The sequence below is a fragment of the Carassius gibelio genome, chromosome A22, assembly GCF_023724105.1.
Source record: "Carassius gibelio isolate Cgi1373 ecotype wild population from Czech Republic chromosome A22, carGib1.2-hapl.c, whole genome shotgun sequence".
Lineage (NCBI taxonomy): Eukaryota > Metazoa > Chordata > Actinopteri > Cypriniformes > Cyprinidae > Carassius > Carassius gibelio.
The window spans coordinates 10,589,588-10,605,373 of record NC_068392.1 but is presented as its reverse complement, the minus strand read 5'-3'; the positions used below and the strand labels follow the sequence as shown (position 1 = coordinate 10,605,373).

The window sequence follows — 15,786 nt, the reverse complement described above, 5'->3', positions numbered from 1 at the left end:
TTGGCTGAGGACTTCCCAGCATGCTGCAAGACACTTTGTCACCCCGTGATATTTCAAATTCACAACACAATCGTGGATCTAGACCTATTTGAGGCTTGCCATGACAAACAAGTCTTGCATATGTATTAGGAAGCCACTGTTCATTGAGCGTAGGCGCTTTTTAAAATATCTCTAGTTGCAATAGTTGTGACCTTGGTTTTTTTTTGAAAATGACTGATCGTTTTGCTAGATACGGCCATTATTCCTTGGCTGGGATCAGGTAGAGCCATTTGAAACTGCATTGAAATTTGGACCTTCAACGTGTTGGCCACCATTTAAGTCCATTACATGGAGAAAAATGCTGGAATGTGTTCCTCAAAACCCTTAATTTCATTGCGACTGAAGACAGAAAGACATGAGCATCCAAACAGTTTTTCACTACTTCTCTGGTCAGCCATTAACTATTTAATCTGTGTGACCTGTTAAACATAATGACACCATTTCTTCATGTTCAGTTCAGTTTCAAGTGTGATCAAATATTGCATTTAACTAAAATGTGCTTAGAAATGGCTTTTGGTAACTAAAAGCAAAATCAGTGAAGGTAAAATTACATAATTTTTTACAAGACTGACAAGTCTTCTTAAGAAGTATTTTAATTGCATCAGTATTTTAAGTGCATCTGTTTTGTTGTGCTTATTTAGATTATCTTCTTCATCACTGAGTTGTAGGACATGATGTTAATTTAAAATATATAGATACAATGATCTAATGTATTGATACAATATAGTGAGAGAAAGTTAATAAATGTGTATGTGCAGTAGGTCAATTCGTGATCGAATCAGCACAGAAAATCAATATTTTTGAAGTAACTGCACAACAGTTCAGTTCAGTCCTTTGTTCTCTGAGCTAAACTTGAACGTGTTGGGAAAGAGTAGGAGGTGTGAATGATGGGACTGCTCGCAAAGTTGCAAAGTGCTCAGGCGAGAACTGGAGAATGAGGGCATGAAAGCAGATTTAGCGCCAAGACCTTTGCACTTAACAGGCACCTCACAGTTCAAGGCTTGCTCACAATTTAGATGGGGGGTGGGGGGCAGTATGGTGGTGCAATGGCTCGGCTTTTACTATAAAAAAAAAAACACAGCAAATGGGGGCTGTCAGGAGCGGCACTTTCAATTCAGCTTGCTTAATTACTGCTATGCCTCTCTACCTCCCCATGAAGCTTTACGCCATTCCTCAGACCCGCAGGCCTCATGGGCCTCTGTCTGTGTGATTGCTTATTAGCACAGGGGTTAGATGCCATTACTTTCCTGGAAGAGAGAGGCACGTTTTTGCTGGGGGTGACTACATTTGACTTCTGTGATTCAGGAAAAACTATTTCGCAAGACATCTGAAAGTCTGAGACCACTAGTGAAAATGCTCCTCAGTTTGAATTTAAAATGTATTTCAAAATGTAAATGTAATTTTAATTAATTTATTACATTTTAAGGACATGTTTTTATATAAACAAATATTGTTTTTGCATTTTTTAAATATCTGCATAACACAATAAGAGATGTTATTAAAAATGGTTCATAAATTAACTAGAAATAGTGCAGAATATTTCATCTTCATTGTATCATAATGATTTTTATTTATTATGTATTTTTTTAAATGTCCAAAATTTGAAAATTATATTTATTTCCAGAATTAAATGGGAATAAAATCCCAGATGTTCAAAAGACTGAGGTATAGTTTTGATAGCAGTAGCTACATTTGACTTTATTATTTTGTTATTTATTTCTTTATATATATATATATATATATATATATATATATATATATATATATATATATATATATATATATATATATATATATATATATATATATATATATATAAAATGTGATTCAAAGTAAAGTAAAAGTCAAAATGTATTTATAAAGCATAAAAAAAAACAGCGAATGTTTATCAAAGTGCTGAACACACATAAAATAATACAAATATCAATGTTATAAACAGTCAACAATACAATAAAAGACCATGAAACAAAAGAGAGATTACTTCAAAACACAAAACCATTCAATAGAGACCTCTAATCGAAATGCTCCTCAGTTCCTATTATTAAAAACTAACATTTGAATTCTAATTAATTATATTTTAGATTCATATTTTATAGAAATAAGTATTGTTTTTGCTTTTTTTTTTTAGATATATCATATAACATATCGAGAAATTTAATTAGAACAATTGATTAATACACAATCAATTTAGTTCACAATGTTTTTAGTTATTTATCATTTAACATTTTTTTTTAAGGTTTAAAGGTAAAAAAAACAAATAAAAAAAATCACGGATTTTCAGTGTGATGTCAGGTTTTTGTACATCACTCTATTTATATTCCTATTCAGTGAAGCGTTTCACCAGAATATATTCACCTACATATAGAAAAAGTATTATATCAGCTATAATTTTGAAGTAAAATCCATTCCCTTTTAACTGTGCATCTCCCTTTGTTAATTTTTTAATCGCATCTGATCAAACAGTAGAGATGGTTATCAAACAATGAGGTAGATCATTTCCACACTCTGTCCTTAGGGTGCAGCGTCAGCCGTTTCCATGCGTGATCTTTTTATATCGAGTTTCAGATAATTTCATCATGCAGCCCAAAATTGCGTGCCTAGTATGCAACAGCAGAGCAGTAATCTGTACGTGTTTGGATTCCAATTAGGAATTTGATGGTGCCTATGGGCTGCGATTGCACTATGCATCAAAGTGAGAGGTTTAGAATTTAAATGATTCTTTTGCTATCTTGTTTTACTGTCACTTTCTCTCTCTCATGGACACACTCACACAATTAGTATTTTTTTTTTGCCTAATATTAGTAGGGTAACTCATTTACTCGGAGTATCCTTTGTGAATGCATTGTAAATGTATCCAGTTTGGTTCAAGAGAAATTGCAAGATCAGGTGCTCGGCACAGATTGAAAAGAGCCTGTCTTGGCGGGAGGATTTGAGACATAACAAAGCTTTGATCTGTTTGAAAGCACTACAGGGTTAGTGGGACTGATACAATAACAAATATAAAAGAACGCAGGTGACTTGTTTGTTTGTCTGTCTCAGCAAGTCGTTTTGAGAGGACAATGTTTTGGCCAAGTCTTATTTGGATTTGAACTGTTCATGACCCCAAGTCACATTCTCAGAGTCCTCATATAGTGGGACCAACAGCAGAGCAGATGAATGGAGTCAAGCTTAGAGATTTATATTTGAATATTTGTGCTCATAAATATATATATATATATATATATATATATATATATATATATATATATATATATATATATATATATATATATATATAGCCTGTCAGGGATAAATAATTATGAGATAAATGCATTTTGCAGTTTGATTGTTGCCAGTGAGTCTGCCAGTGGTCTTCTTCCTGCAAAGTCTCCTGTTCCCTGATACCTGTGGCACAAGGGTTATATAATTCGGTGTGCAAATGTGCATGTTTTTATGAAGTCACATTTCTGTCTTTGGGACCCAAGAGGCTCGAAGGTTCTCTTTCTTGTTCTCTGCCACTGTTTGCCTCCCTGTCAGGATGTCAAGGGTAGTCAGGGCTTTCTAGATGGCCAAGAATCTCGGACAGGGATGGCTGGCTCATCTGGACTTAAACACACACACACGTACACAGAAACACACACAGGCACATCCATTGTAAAGCGGACTGGACAGGCTCCCCCATGTTAGAAAATAGACTGTCTGTATTTAGCTTGTCTGCAGGGACACCTCATGGCACCTCTGGCCTTGTCATTGTAAGGGACGCGGAGGCACTGTGCTGGCGAGTGGTGATACTCGATAGGAACACAGTGTTGTGGGTGGACTTGAATCTTGAATTAAATGAAGGCCGGCGCATCTGTTCTTCCTTTTGGTTTCTGAGTCAAAGCTTTGATGCTAACACACAAGACCATCTTGGGTCTGTAGCCTTTTACCAAAACTCTCTCTCCCAGATCCACGTCCCTTCCCGCTCTGTGTGGTAAGTGAATTAATTAATCAAGGTAACTTTCAGAAACCTTCACTTTCACTGTTCCTCAGTGGTGGAAACAAGAACTTGTGGAATGTGTGACTAACTTCAGTCTTGTGGTGGATGCTACTTTTCTGTAGTTTTCTGCACTTAAAGGGATAGTTCACCAAATTTTTTTTTATTTTTCGATGAACTAACCCTTTAATCATTTGCTCTAGCTAAAATTTGGCAAGTTCCCTGCTGGGAAAAGTCATCTTACACTGGACTAAGCTGGTTTTAGTTGGTCTCCAAACCTGATCAGGTTGATCCGTTGAATATTTTTATTTGGTCAGGCTGGAAGACCAACAGCAGGTGTTATTTATTTTTTACATTTTAAGCAAAATTAGCACTATTTGTATGGTGTTCTTCCTTACTACCCTAATAGTACTCATTTGAAAGCAACTATGCATGTTAGTTCCTGCTCTAAATAAATACATGTAAATGCTTTTGTGCTGATTGTCTGGCCACTGTTATTTGCTACAAAAGCTGTTTAGTTACTTGAAATGACTTTGGCCTCCCGTCGATATCATGCAGTATTGAGTTCAAGACCACTGTCTATCGAAGTCATTGAAAGTCTCTGTTCCTTTTTGTCACACAGGCTGCGCGTTCCTCACCTACTGTGCCCGCGAGTCGGCCATCAAAGCCCAGAACGCCCTCCACGAACAGAAGACACTGCCGGGGGTAAGTCCACTGCCAGCCTTTTGCCTCACCTCTTTAAGAGGGCCACCATGCCAGTCAAAGCTAAAGCCATATGTTTTAGACAGAGAGCTAAATGCTTTGGAGCAGAAATCAGTCGATAACCCAGCCTTTTAAGATCAGGCTTTGAGCCATTTCATGGTACTTCTCCCTGGGGACATTTGCAGGCATTGATCCGATGCTTTCAGCGCAGGGTTTGGGGATGCAGGGATAGCAAATGTCAATTCATTTGTTCTCTCAATTTTTCCAAACTGCTCCATTTACGCAAAAAGCCAGTGAGTCATTGTTGCCCAGTTGCACAAAAGTATTCCAGACGCACAAAAATAAACATAGTGGGGTGTATCGAGAGTGTTTCCATTGAGTGATATGTGCTTCTCAGGATACCTGGCAATTGCAGCTGCATTCAAAGCACAAAACACACTCGGAGGTCTGACAGTAGTCTTTGCGGCCGTACACAGCCATAGTGAATGGTATAACCATGACATGTTGTTATGCTGGCAAACATATCTTCTGAAGTAACCTGCTGGAAACTTGGATGCACAGAGAGCAATGTAGATTTAAATATGGCACCGGCAGTATTGCATAATTGCCCCCCTCCCTTTTGGACCTCTAAATATTTACATTATTTGTTTACAGCATTTGTTTGTTTTGTTTTTGCTTTGCTTTGTTTAATTCTGTTTTGCTTTTCACTTTGCTTTGATTTTTGTTTTGTTTCTATTCTATATGTTTTACTGTAGCATTTTTTTATTTTATTTGACATTATATTTTATATTATTGTTATTTATTTGTTTGTTTATAAACTTGACATCATAGATGGTAATATAGCACCAGCAACATTGCTTTTATTTTTTATTTTTTTGTGACCTTTAAAAAAAAAGACAATGTCTATATGTGTGTGCCAGGAAATTTGTTGGTTGACCATGTGTTTTTTGTTTTGTTTTGCATTGCTTTGGTTTGCTTTATTATTAAATGATTAAATATTTATGTTTGATTTTTTCATTTTGACATGACAGTTAATATTATTACTATTTGTTTGTTTTTTCAGTAATTTAGCATCACAGATGCAAATATGGCTTTGCTTGAATTTTTGCTTTATCTTGTTCATCAATTTTGCTTCATGAATACATATTATAAAGTGTTATTCTATTTTTTTATTTTGAAATTACATTTTTATTATTATTATTATTATTATTATTTGTTTTTACTTTACATTCTACATTCTGCAGCTTTAGATAATTGTTTGTGATTATTTGTACCAATATCCTAAACAGCCCAAGTTGATTCTTTATTCTTTTTTTAACTTATATATATATATATATATATATATATATATATATATATATATATATATATATATATATATATATATATATATATATATATATATATATATATATATATATATTTATCATCATAATAATAATATCATGAGCAATTTAAATCAAACGTTGGATAATTTTCAGAATTTGTCTTTTATTTATACAATTTCTCTTTTATGGCTCTGGTTCATGTTTGTCATCGATTGGTATTACAGAGGTTCTAGAGATTTAAAGTAAAAATATCTATGCGTTCAGAGATGTCTTAAGGTTGCAGACCATTGAAACCTTTACGTAAGAAGAAGGTTTTAAAGAAGCAGTGGTATCCTACAATCAATTTAGTTGCCACTATGTCAAACACACACCCACACACCCTTTTACCCCCAGGAGAACATTTGAGCCCGAAAGGAGGAAAAAAAAAGATGAAGGAGGTGGAAATCAGAATGTGACACATGTCATCCCAGTCTATTTTGAATATCACAACTTCCCCATCGCACTGTGGGGTGAGAGAAACGCACACATGTACACAGACTTGCTGCATGTGTGACATCATTGCATCAGCTTTACTTACCAGAATAAGCTAGCAGGTGTTTGCTGAAGAGTCTGAGTGTTTTTTTATGTGCATGTGTTTGCCTGCTAGGAATAGGACATGTTGGTTGACTCTTGTATATGCATATCTTAGTTTTAATATTTTAGCTGTGGTGCTCTAATTAGCACGCTGACAGTGCGATGCACGTTAGCTTTTACAGTTTGCTCTGTAAAATCCTCTCAGGAAAAGGTGCGTCTTCTAAATTTAACACACTCCAAACACTGCGTCTGTAGCCATACAACTATCCCTGATACCCAGATAATAAGTACCCCTGAAACCAGTCTAATTATTCAGGGCATTTTCTTAAAGGGACAGTTCACCCCAAAATTTAAATTGACATTGTTTTCTCTCCGTAATGTTTTTTTTTTTTTTTTTTTGTCCATAAAATAAAAGACAGTGGAACCCAATGTTGTTTTGGACCCAACTGACATGACGGTGAACATATAACATAGTGCCAAGAACATAGTGTTCCTGTGGCTCAAATGGTAGGCCATTGCATAAGCAGCGCAAGGTTGTTGGTTCAATTCCCATGGAGCACATGTAAGGTAAAACATTGTTAGACTGAATGCACTGTAAATTGCTTTGGATAAAAGTGTCTCCTAAATGCATAAATATAATATAATGACACAATTTTCATTACCGAGTCTTTTATTTTCTCACCCTCGTGTTTTTCCAAATCTGAATTTCTTTCTTTCTTTTGCACAAGATACATTAAGAAAATGTTTGCAATCAAACCCATTGACTTCTATTGTATGGACAAAAAAAAAAAAAAGAAAAAAAAAGAAAGAAAATGAAATGGAAGTCAATGGCAACCGGAACTGTTTGGGTGGAAATATTCTCCAGAATAATTTTTTTCATGTTCTGCAGAAAGAATAACTTCATACAGATAGGACATGAAGGGTGAATGATGCTAGAATTTTTTGGTGAACTAAACCTGTAATATTAGTCGCTCAGGTAAACCCATGACTAGTCCATTTTAAAACTGTTTTGCAAACACGCTCTCTCCTCCGTGTATATCTGCTGAAGTGGCCTGAAGTAAGTCTTGGCCAAACAGCCTATCCCTGAATCTTCCCCCAACATCCCCGCCTCAATACGTTGATGGTAAGCAGATATGCCAGTTGTTTGTTTGCTAAATCCTGCTTGATATGCAGATGCCAGAGGCTACAGAGTAATTCATGTAAACTAAGCTTCTCTCGGAGAAGATCTGGAAGTTATTTATGCTTGTGTTTTGTCCTTAACTCTTGACTGACCTTGAGTCCCTCTTAGCAAAATCCTTGATGTGAGATGATCAGGAGGTGATCAGTTAGGCTCTAGTGTTATTTATATACCATATACCATATTTGTGTCGTTTTATGTTCTTTTGTCACATAATTATTACTAGTTATGTTTCATTTATGTTCATGTTTGTTATGTTTTTATAACTTTCCAGTTAGCAATTTTAGCTGTTCAACTTGTACGTAAACGGCCACTTTTTCTTGGACGGATCATCCCCAGAGTGCATTCTCACACGCAGCAACTGCCAAGATCGATCAGACAGCGTAGATCCTCCTAGTTTAACTCCAGCTGGGATTTCGCCGAGCCTTCAAGATCAACGCACTGCTAAGAATCGCTTTGACAAGGGGGCACATATGCGCCCCATAATAGGAGTCGGAGGACACCCTAAGGCAGAGGAGGAGCAGGAGGAGGAAGCTGGGTGAGGGCGAAGAAGGCGTTCTGACAGCTGTCCGCCTCGATACCACACTTCCCCATCAGTGACCTCTGAGGAACATCAGCTCCACAATGTGCGAGATGTGGTGAAAACATCACCATGTATACATGGCAGCTTGTCAGGATCATCCAGGGCTAACGGCGGTGATCTGTGTATGTTTGTGCGTAGTGGGATGGGTGCTTGATTTTGTTCGTGTGTATGTGTGGTCAGTGTCCAGAAAGCCATTTTGAGTCATTTTGTAGTTGAGTACTTTAAAACGGGAATAGAAATGATCTAAAATGTGTGGAGAAATATTATAAAGCTTGAATGAATGAATATTTGTTAGGTGATGTAATCTTCGGCCAACTGATTTGGCAAGTGAGCACTAGAAGTAGAAAGATTAACGTATATAGGTTTATTTAAATGTAATTTAAATGTAAGTTCCATCTGTGCCTGTTGTTAATGGTTCACTTTTAAGTGAATGTTATAATAATAATAATAATAATAAATAATTTTATTTATTGATTGTTGTTGTTCATTCAAAATCATTCAAAATAAAAATAATTTTATTAATGTTATTATTATTTTATTCTTATTTATTATATTATTGTTTTATTATATTATTATTATTAAATTACAATACTTTTTAAAATACAATAATATTATTAAGTTGTTTATTATTAATAGCAACAACAACAACAATAATAATAATATTTATTATGGATACATAAAATACTTGTGTTATTGTTGTTATTAGAATAAAAATATATGATTAAATTTTTTTTTAATTAACAACAACAACAAAACAGCAATAATAATAATTCAAGCACATTATTAAACATATTCTTACTTATAATATATTGTCTATTTAAAGGATTTCTGACTCTAACAAGAACCAAACGTACCATTACAAATCAAAATTCGATTTCATGGAATTTTTTTTTTTATTGAGGTCACTCAACGTATTAATGTAAAATTGTAACAAGAACACTGGAACTACTACATAAATTAATCTCAGCAGTATTTTAAGTGTATTTATATAAAGCATGCTCCCCTGTTTCCAAGCAGCTGGTGAAAAAGATGATTCATAACTGCAAATTGAATTTGTTGCAATATAGCAGCTAACCATTTTTAGAATCGATCTAAATTGCTTTTAATCCACCGATTTAAGTTGAAAATGAGGTTATAGTGAAGATGTGAAATCTATTAAAAAAATATGTTAAGATATGTATGTCACGCCTGCCAAACTGTTTTAAATAGATGCTGTACGCCAGCATATACATCCATCAAGACTGGAACAGGACATATCACACTGAGTCAAAACAATGTGAAAGCAAAGAAACCTATTTGTTTTGACATGCACACAACAGCTCTGTCAAGCCTGCTGTGCATTTTAAACTCTAGTTTGGGATGCCATACGTATATAACTTCATAAAAGGTATATTTTTCCAACTGCATCCGTGAGAAATCAGGCACGCTCACTGTGTCTGTGCAGGAAGGCCAGCCACGCTTGGAGAAAATGAAAGCGGTTTTGCCACATTTCGGCGTGTATGATCTCATGCTGTCCGCGGGGCTCCACACCCCTGCTGGAATTGCAAATTCACCTGCTCCTCCGGAATTGGCTCTGCCCCGCTGCAAATCCGGTGTAATTTAAGGTGTGTGTTTTATGCCCAGATCCGTTGCTTGTTCTCACATCCGTCTATGGAAGATGTGTGAACTGGCCAAATTGCGTTTTTGCCAGAAAAAATACCCTATCCTGGAAAACATTCTTGAAATTATCTATTTTTTTACTCTCTCTCTCTCTCTCTCTCTCTCTCTCTCTCTCTCTCTCTCTCTCTCTAAATATATATACAAATATGCTTTTCCGTGTTTTCAGATATGGTTATATTAAATGAGTACTTTACCCAACACGGTGAAGATGAGTTTGTTTCTTTAATGGGAAGAGATTTGGAGAAATGTAGCATTACATCACTTGCTCACCATTGGATCCTCTGCAGTGAATGGGTGCCGTCAAAATGAGAGTCCAAACAGCTGATAAAAACATCACAATAGTACGCAAGTAATCCGAACCACTCCAGTTCTGAAAAATACCTCGAGAAGTTATTCACAGACAAGGCTTAAGCATAGTCCCAGACTCAAATGTAAGTCTATTTCAACTGAAAGAAATAGTATACATTAGTGAAAAAGCATATTTCATTTTTTTTCTATGGTTTATAATATATATTGTTATCATATATCATATGTATAATTGTATTTAGTTTTATTAATATTTGTATGTTTTAATGATAAATTTTTTTGATTTAATAATGTTATTGTTATAGTTTAATGAGTAGTTGTAACAGTAATATATACTACTGACTAAAAAGTAAATAAACATAAACATAATTATTTTAAAAATCTTTTAATTCTTACATTTATCTTTTGTATTATATTTATAATCACATCTGATTTTCTTTTGTTAATGGTATCAATGCTTTAAAAAATCCCATTTTATATTTACTGTAAATTAAAAATAGGTTACTTTGTATTAAAATACAATTTATTTTCAATTTTGATCTCAGGATTGTGTTATTTTTATATGTATTTCTGACTCAACGTTAGATAAATATATGCTAGCAAATCAACAATCATTTCGAGTGAACACAAGGTCACAGGCAACATGTGTTCAGAATATAAATACAGCAGTTTTTGATGAATACTGTGTGACCAGACTAAAAATGGCTATAAAGTACCATGCACAAACAATAGCAGAGCAAATCGCCTTTATTGTCTAGCCGTTGCTTTTTATCTTCAAGGCAAACAGTGATTCTCTAATATGATTTTCAGCATTTGTTTGCATTTGAATTTTGGGTACATTTGAGCATATTTCCTGCTGTCTGCCCGTCTCTCTCTATTAGTCTGTTTCTCTCTCAGATACGCTGATTCACTGACTTGACAATGGAGTGAGCTGGTGGATTGTGGTGCTCTCTGATGGCTGGATATGTTTGTGGTAATGCAGTTACATGGCCGGCAGTGTGTGATGAATAGAAAGTCTCCAGTGCTGTCATATGAGAAATCACAGTGGAGACTCTGCCTCTCACTTCATGAAGTTTTATAGTGCCGCTTCCGCTGTTATGGAGAGATGCAGACGTATGACTGCAGCGTTACACGGGGTGTGTGTCTGTGTGTGTATAATGGCACAGGGGTGTAATGTACATAGTAAAAAGCTAATGCACTAGAGTGATCCTCAAGGATTTCACTCCCCACGACCCTGAGACGAGAGAATTATCACAGTCTTTCTTTCTTAAAGTGCTGTATTATTTTTTACATTTACATTATTTAAGAACAGCATGATATTGAATGTACAATGTTACTTCTCTAAGTAGTAAGAGTAAGAGTAAGAGTAAGCTCATTTCCACCACATAAAGGGAAATAAATTCATGCTGTGGTGAATCATAACTGAAGTACTGTACCAACTCAAAATTATGATATTAAAGAAGTTGAAATTTTCAAATTACGACTCTTGTTAAATATGACCTGTATATCTCATAATTATGACTTTATGTCTCATAAATGTCTTTTTCGCTCATAATATTTGTCATAATTATGTTTTAATGCCAATTTTGACCCCATAACGTCATTTTTTGCTCTTAATTCCAAATTTGTATCCCATCATTCAGAATTTTTGTCTCTAATTCATCACTTTGTCAATTAGATTTTATTGAATTTGTATGTCAGTTCGTAAATGTTGTCACAATTTTTATCTCTTAATTAAATAATTTATTTAATATTTATTTAATTTATCACGTGGCATCTCATGATTTAATCTTTTTATGCCATAAGTTTATTTTTATTTTTTGTCTGTATTTTCGAATGATTATTTTATAATTTCAACATTCATCTGTGACTTTTTGATAATTCTTTTAATGACATTTTTGACTTTGTATCACAGTTTTGACTTTGTCATAATTGTTTATATCTCGTAATTTCACCTTTTTATCTCATAATTATCACTTAGTATCTTGTGATTTAAACTTTGTCATAATTTAGTTTTTTTTGTTTTGCCTCAGTTTTGTCTCAGTTTTCTCGATGATTATCTCAGTTTCAGCGTTAAGTCATAATTAGATGTTTTTGCCATGATTTTGATTTATTTCTTATGTTGCATAATTGAGCTTCCTTAATTCCTTGGAATACTTTTGAGTGCCGTAAAAATACCATATTGATTTTCTTTTCTTTTCTTTTCTTTTCTTTTCTTTTCTTTTCTTCCATTAGATTTGCCAGATGTTTCGCCAGACCTCACGTCCCATGAGCCATTTGCTTATTTCAAGGTATTTAGTGAAAAGCTGGCGGTGCACTTTGGCACATTCCTGTGAGAAAGAACAACAAAAACAACACATGAACAAGCTAATGGCTTCCTTATCTGCACTGGCGACAAGGCTTTTCTTAATTGGTTCAGATTTGGGAAGCGTCCCATTCCCACAAGTGTTTGCCTGGTTTTTGTTCTTACCCTCTGTTTCACTTTTAAGCACAATTTACGCTTCAGATCCAAGTGGAGTTCAGCTGCTCATTCAAGCTCTGTTCTCTTGATAACCGGGAACGTTGCCAGTTTCTGTCTTCCATTTTAAATATGACCCTCATAGCAATGGAAAAATGCCTTGAAAACAAAATAATCCTCCAAAACGGGTTATTATTTAGGCGCTCTTCTGGCTTTTTTACTTCATAAAAAATAATTAAAAATGTGTTCATATTTTGTAATTTTAGTCTATTTCAAGTTGTAGCTGGACCGGGAAGCAGCCGTCTGTGGGATTGAGTCATGTGACGATGTGATCTGGGTTAGCGGTGTGAAACCAGTGTGTATGTGTGTGTGTACATGAGCCGGAGTTGTAGTGGTTGTACTTTTGGCACAACGCTCTCACACTCTCTCTCTCTCGGGTCTTGTCTGAAGGAGTCTGGCTTCAGGACAGGAGGAATGAGGGCTGAACGAGGGCCCCAGTGAAGACCCACATCTTCCTCCTGCCAGTCTATCTTCTGTGTCATGAGCTGGTCAAGTCGTTTCTAAAGGTTTTTAGCGGCTGGAGACAGGATGCTGGAATGATGAAGAGTCATTTTTTGGGGTTAGGTTTGAGTATGAAGTTACTGTGTGACTGCTGAAATGCATCAGTTTATATTGTGGAAGATAAAAATAAAATATATATTTTTTTTTACAAATATGGGAAAAAAGAAACATGAGATGAAGTACTTTGTACTGTGTTGAAGTTATGACTTTTGATTGCTTCTTATATATAAATTTTTTTTATGATTAAACACTCTGATATACAATTACTCATGACATGATATGACCCGAGGTATCAAGGTGATGGTCACCTCTGGTTCGGGAGAATCAAACATTTTAAACGACATCTCGCAGCAGCTACTAATTGCTTCCGACCTCGACGGAGAGAAAATGAACGACACCCGGCGCTGCGGAGCTGGAAAGATTGTTTAAAATGAGAGAGATAAAGAATGACAAAACAAAAAGAAGCGGGGGTCTCTGAGGCAATGGATCCAGTGAAGACAGATCGAGCAATAAGGAGAGGGAGATTAGCGCTAGCTGGAGGGAACGACTAAGAGGAAGGAGAGAGAAATCAGGAGGAGGCGAGGACACGGGGTCATGCCGACAGCTTGAAGCCATACTTTCAGCGGGGTGTGAGAGCAGTAGTTCATGTTAAAACCAGAGAGATATCCCCCTCTCTCTCATTATATCTCTGTCTGTCTCCATCCCTCATTTAAAAGGCAGATCTGCCCTGGACACAGAAGGTAGGGCTCCACGCATGTTTGTCTGCGGAGACAAGGCCCTCGTCGGATTAGCTGTGGGTTGTGTCATTGTGTTTGATTGACAGGAGCCGTGATGAGGGACTGTTCGTGATCCCCCTCTTGTCTTCCCCGGAGGTTAGAATAGGCTTGCGAGACTTTCAACACTCACACGTAGAGCATGTGAGGCGGTGACCCTGAACATGGGTGGACGGGGAAAGAGCGTAGCAGGTGGTAGAGGTCATTTGCATTGAATGCTGGTCCAGTGTTTAAAGGGATATTCCTGGTAGGGCTGCATGAATCTAAATGCATTTTTTTGTATTCTCTGATAACTGGCTATATTTAAAGTGTTAAAATGTTTTTTTTTTCAAGCTCTAGGTTTGATGGGCTTGTTTGTAGGACTGGCCAGAAATATTGTGATTTATTTATGAATCTTATATAGAAATATGATATATTGCTATTGAAATGTTTCATATTATTTAATAACAATAATGATTAGTATTTCATATTTTATTATTCTTACTGAGGAAATATGACATAAATCTATTGTAATTTCACAGTACAATAAAAAAAGATTAATTAATAATAATAACAACATGAATAATATATGTGTTATTGTTAAAATGTTAAAACAAATATTGCTATTGTAATGTTTCAATGATTATAATAATAATAATGTCTTAGTACTTTATATTTATTTTATCATCATTATTATTATTATTCTTACTGGTGAAAAAATATTAAAATCACACAATAAAACAAATTTCACAGAACAACAAAAATGTTATTTCAGAAACATTATTATATTTTTTTTATAAAATATAAAATTACTATTGCAGTATTATGACTTTATTTAACAAAATATAATAATAATGAACAGTGTTCAATAAAAATAATATTTTTTAATATCATTATTATAACTAATAATAACACATTTTAAAGTTGTTATTATAGCAAATTACTATTGTAAAATGTAAAAGTAGAAAAAAATGTAATATAAATGTAATATATTAATGTTTACAATTTTTTTTGTCATTATCATCTCGGATGTAAAAGAACGGGCCTGTGCTTCACTCTGAAGCACACAATGATCTGATAATCGCATCGCTGTTTAAATCATTCTTTAGTTGTTTTAAATCAACAACAAACAAACAAACAAACAAAAAAGGTTGTAAAATTGTATACAAGTTAGCTATTTTTCCACACTAAAATCATTGTGGCTTTACAATTGAAGCCTTGAGTATTTTAATGTTTACAAATTGGCCCTGTTCACTTCCATTGCAAGTGTCTCTCAAACCCAGATTGAGCTCAAGTTGTACTGAGCCCAGAATATCCCCACTGTGGGGAAGAAGGGTATTTTGGAAAAGGAAATGACGCATAATAAAACATCTTCAACATTAGTGGACGCCTGTTGATTATTATAAAGTGAGAATCACAGTGTGTGTGTGATTGCTGTTTGGATGGATATTATCAAATCCCAGTTCCCTGGAGAACGGATTCTTGTTGATCATGTTGAGCAGGTTTGGAGTGTATGCCATATGGAGGTAAGGAAAATGTGTCTATGTCTCTGGAAAGGAAGTTCAAATCCAGTATCTGTATGTAGTTAAAGCCTATGCTGGAGGTCGCTGTCCAGTGCTGAAACACATTATTGACCCAGAGCAGTGTTTAACTTGGCTACGTTCATGTGTTCTGATACAATTATATTCATTTA

At 35.0% G+C, this 15,786-nt stretch overlaps 1 protein-coding gene across 7 annotated transcripts in view; it reads left to right on the top strand.

The window, feature by feature from the left end:
- The window catches only part of LOC127943066 (CUGBP Elav-like family member 5), a 182,262-nt gene that overhangs the window by 7,752 nt on the left and 158,724 nt on the right, over positions 1-15,786 (top strand). For all 7 annotated transcript variants that reach the window (XM_052539197.1, XM_052539196.1, XM_052539195.1 and 4 more), the window contains exon 2: positions 4,617-4,699. In XM_052539197.1, coding sequence (XP_052395157.1) covers positions 4,617-4,699 — 83 coding nt within the window. The remainder of the gene's footprint in view (positions 1-4,616; positions 4,700-15,786) is intronic.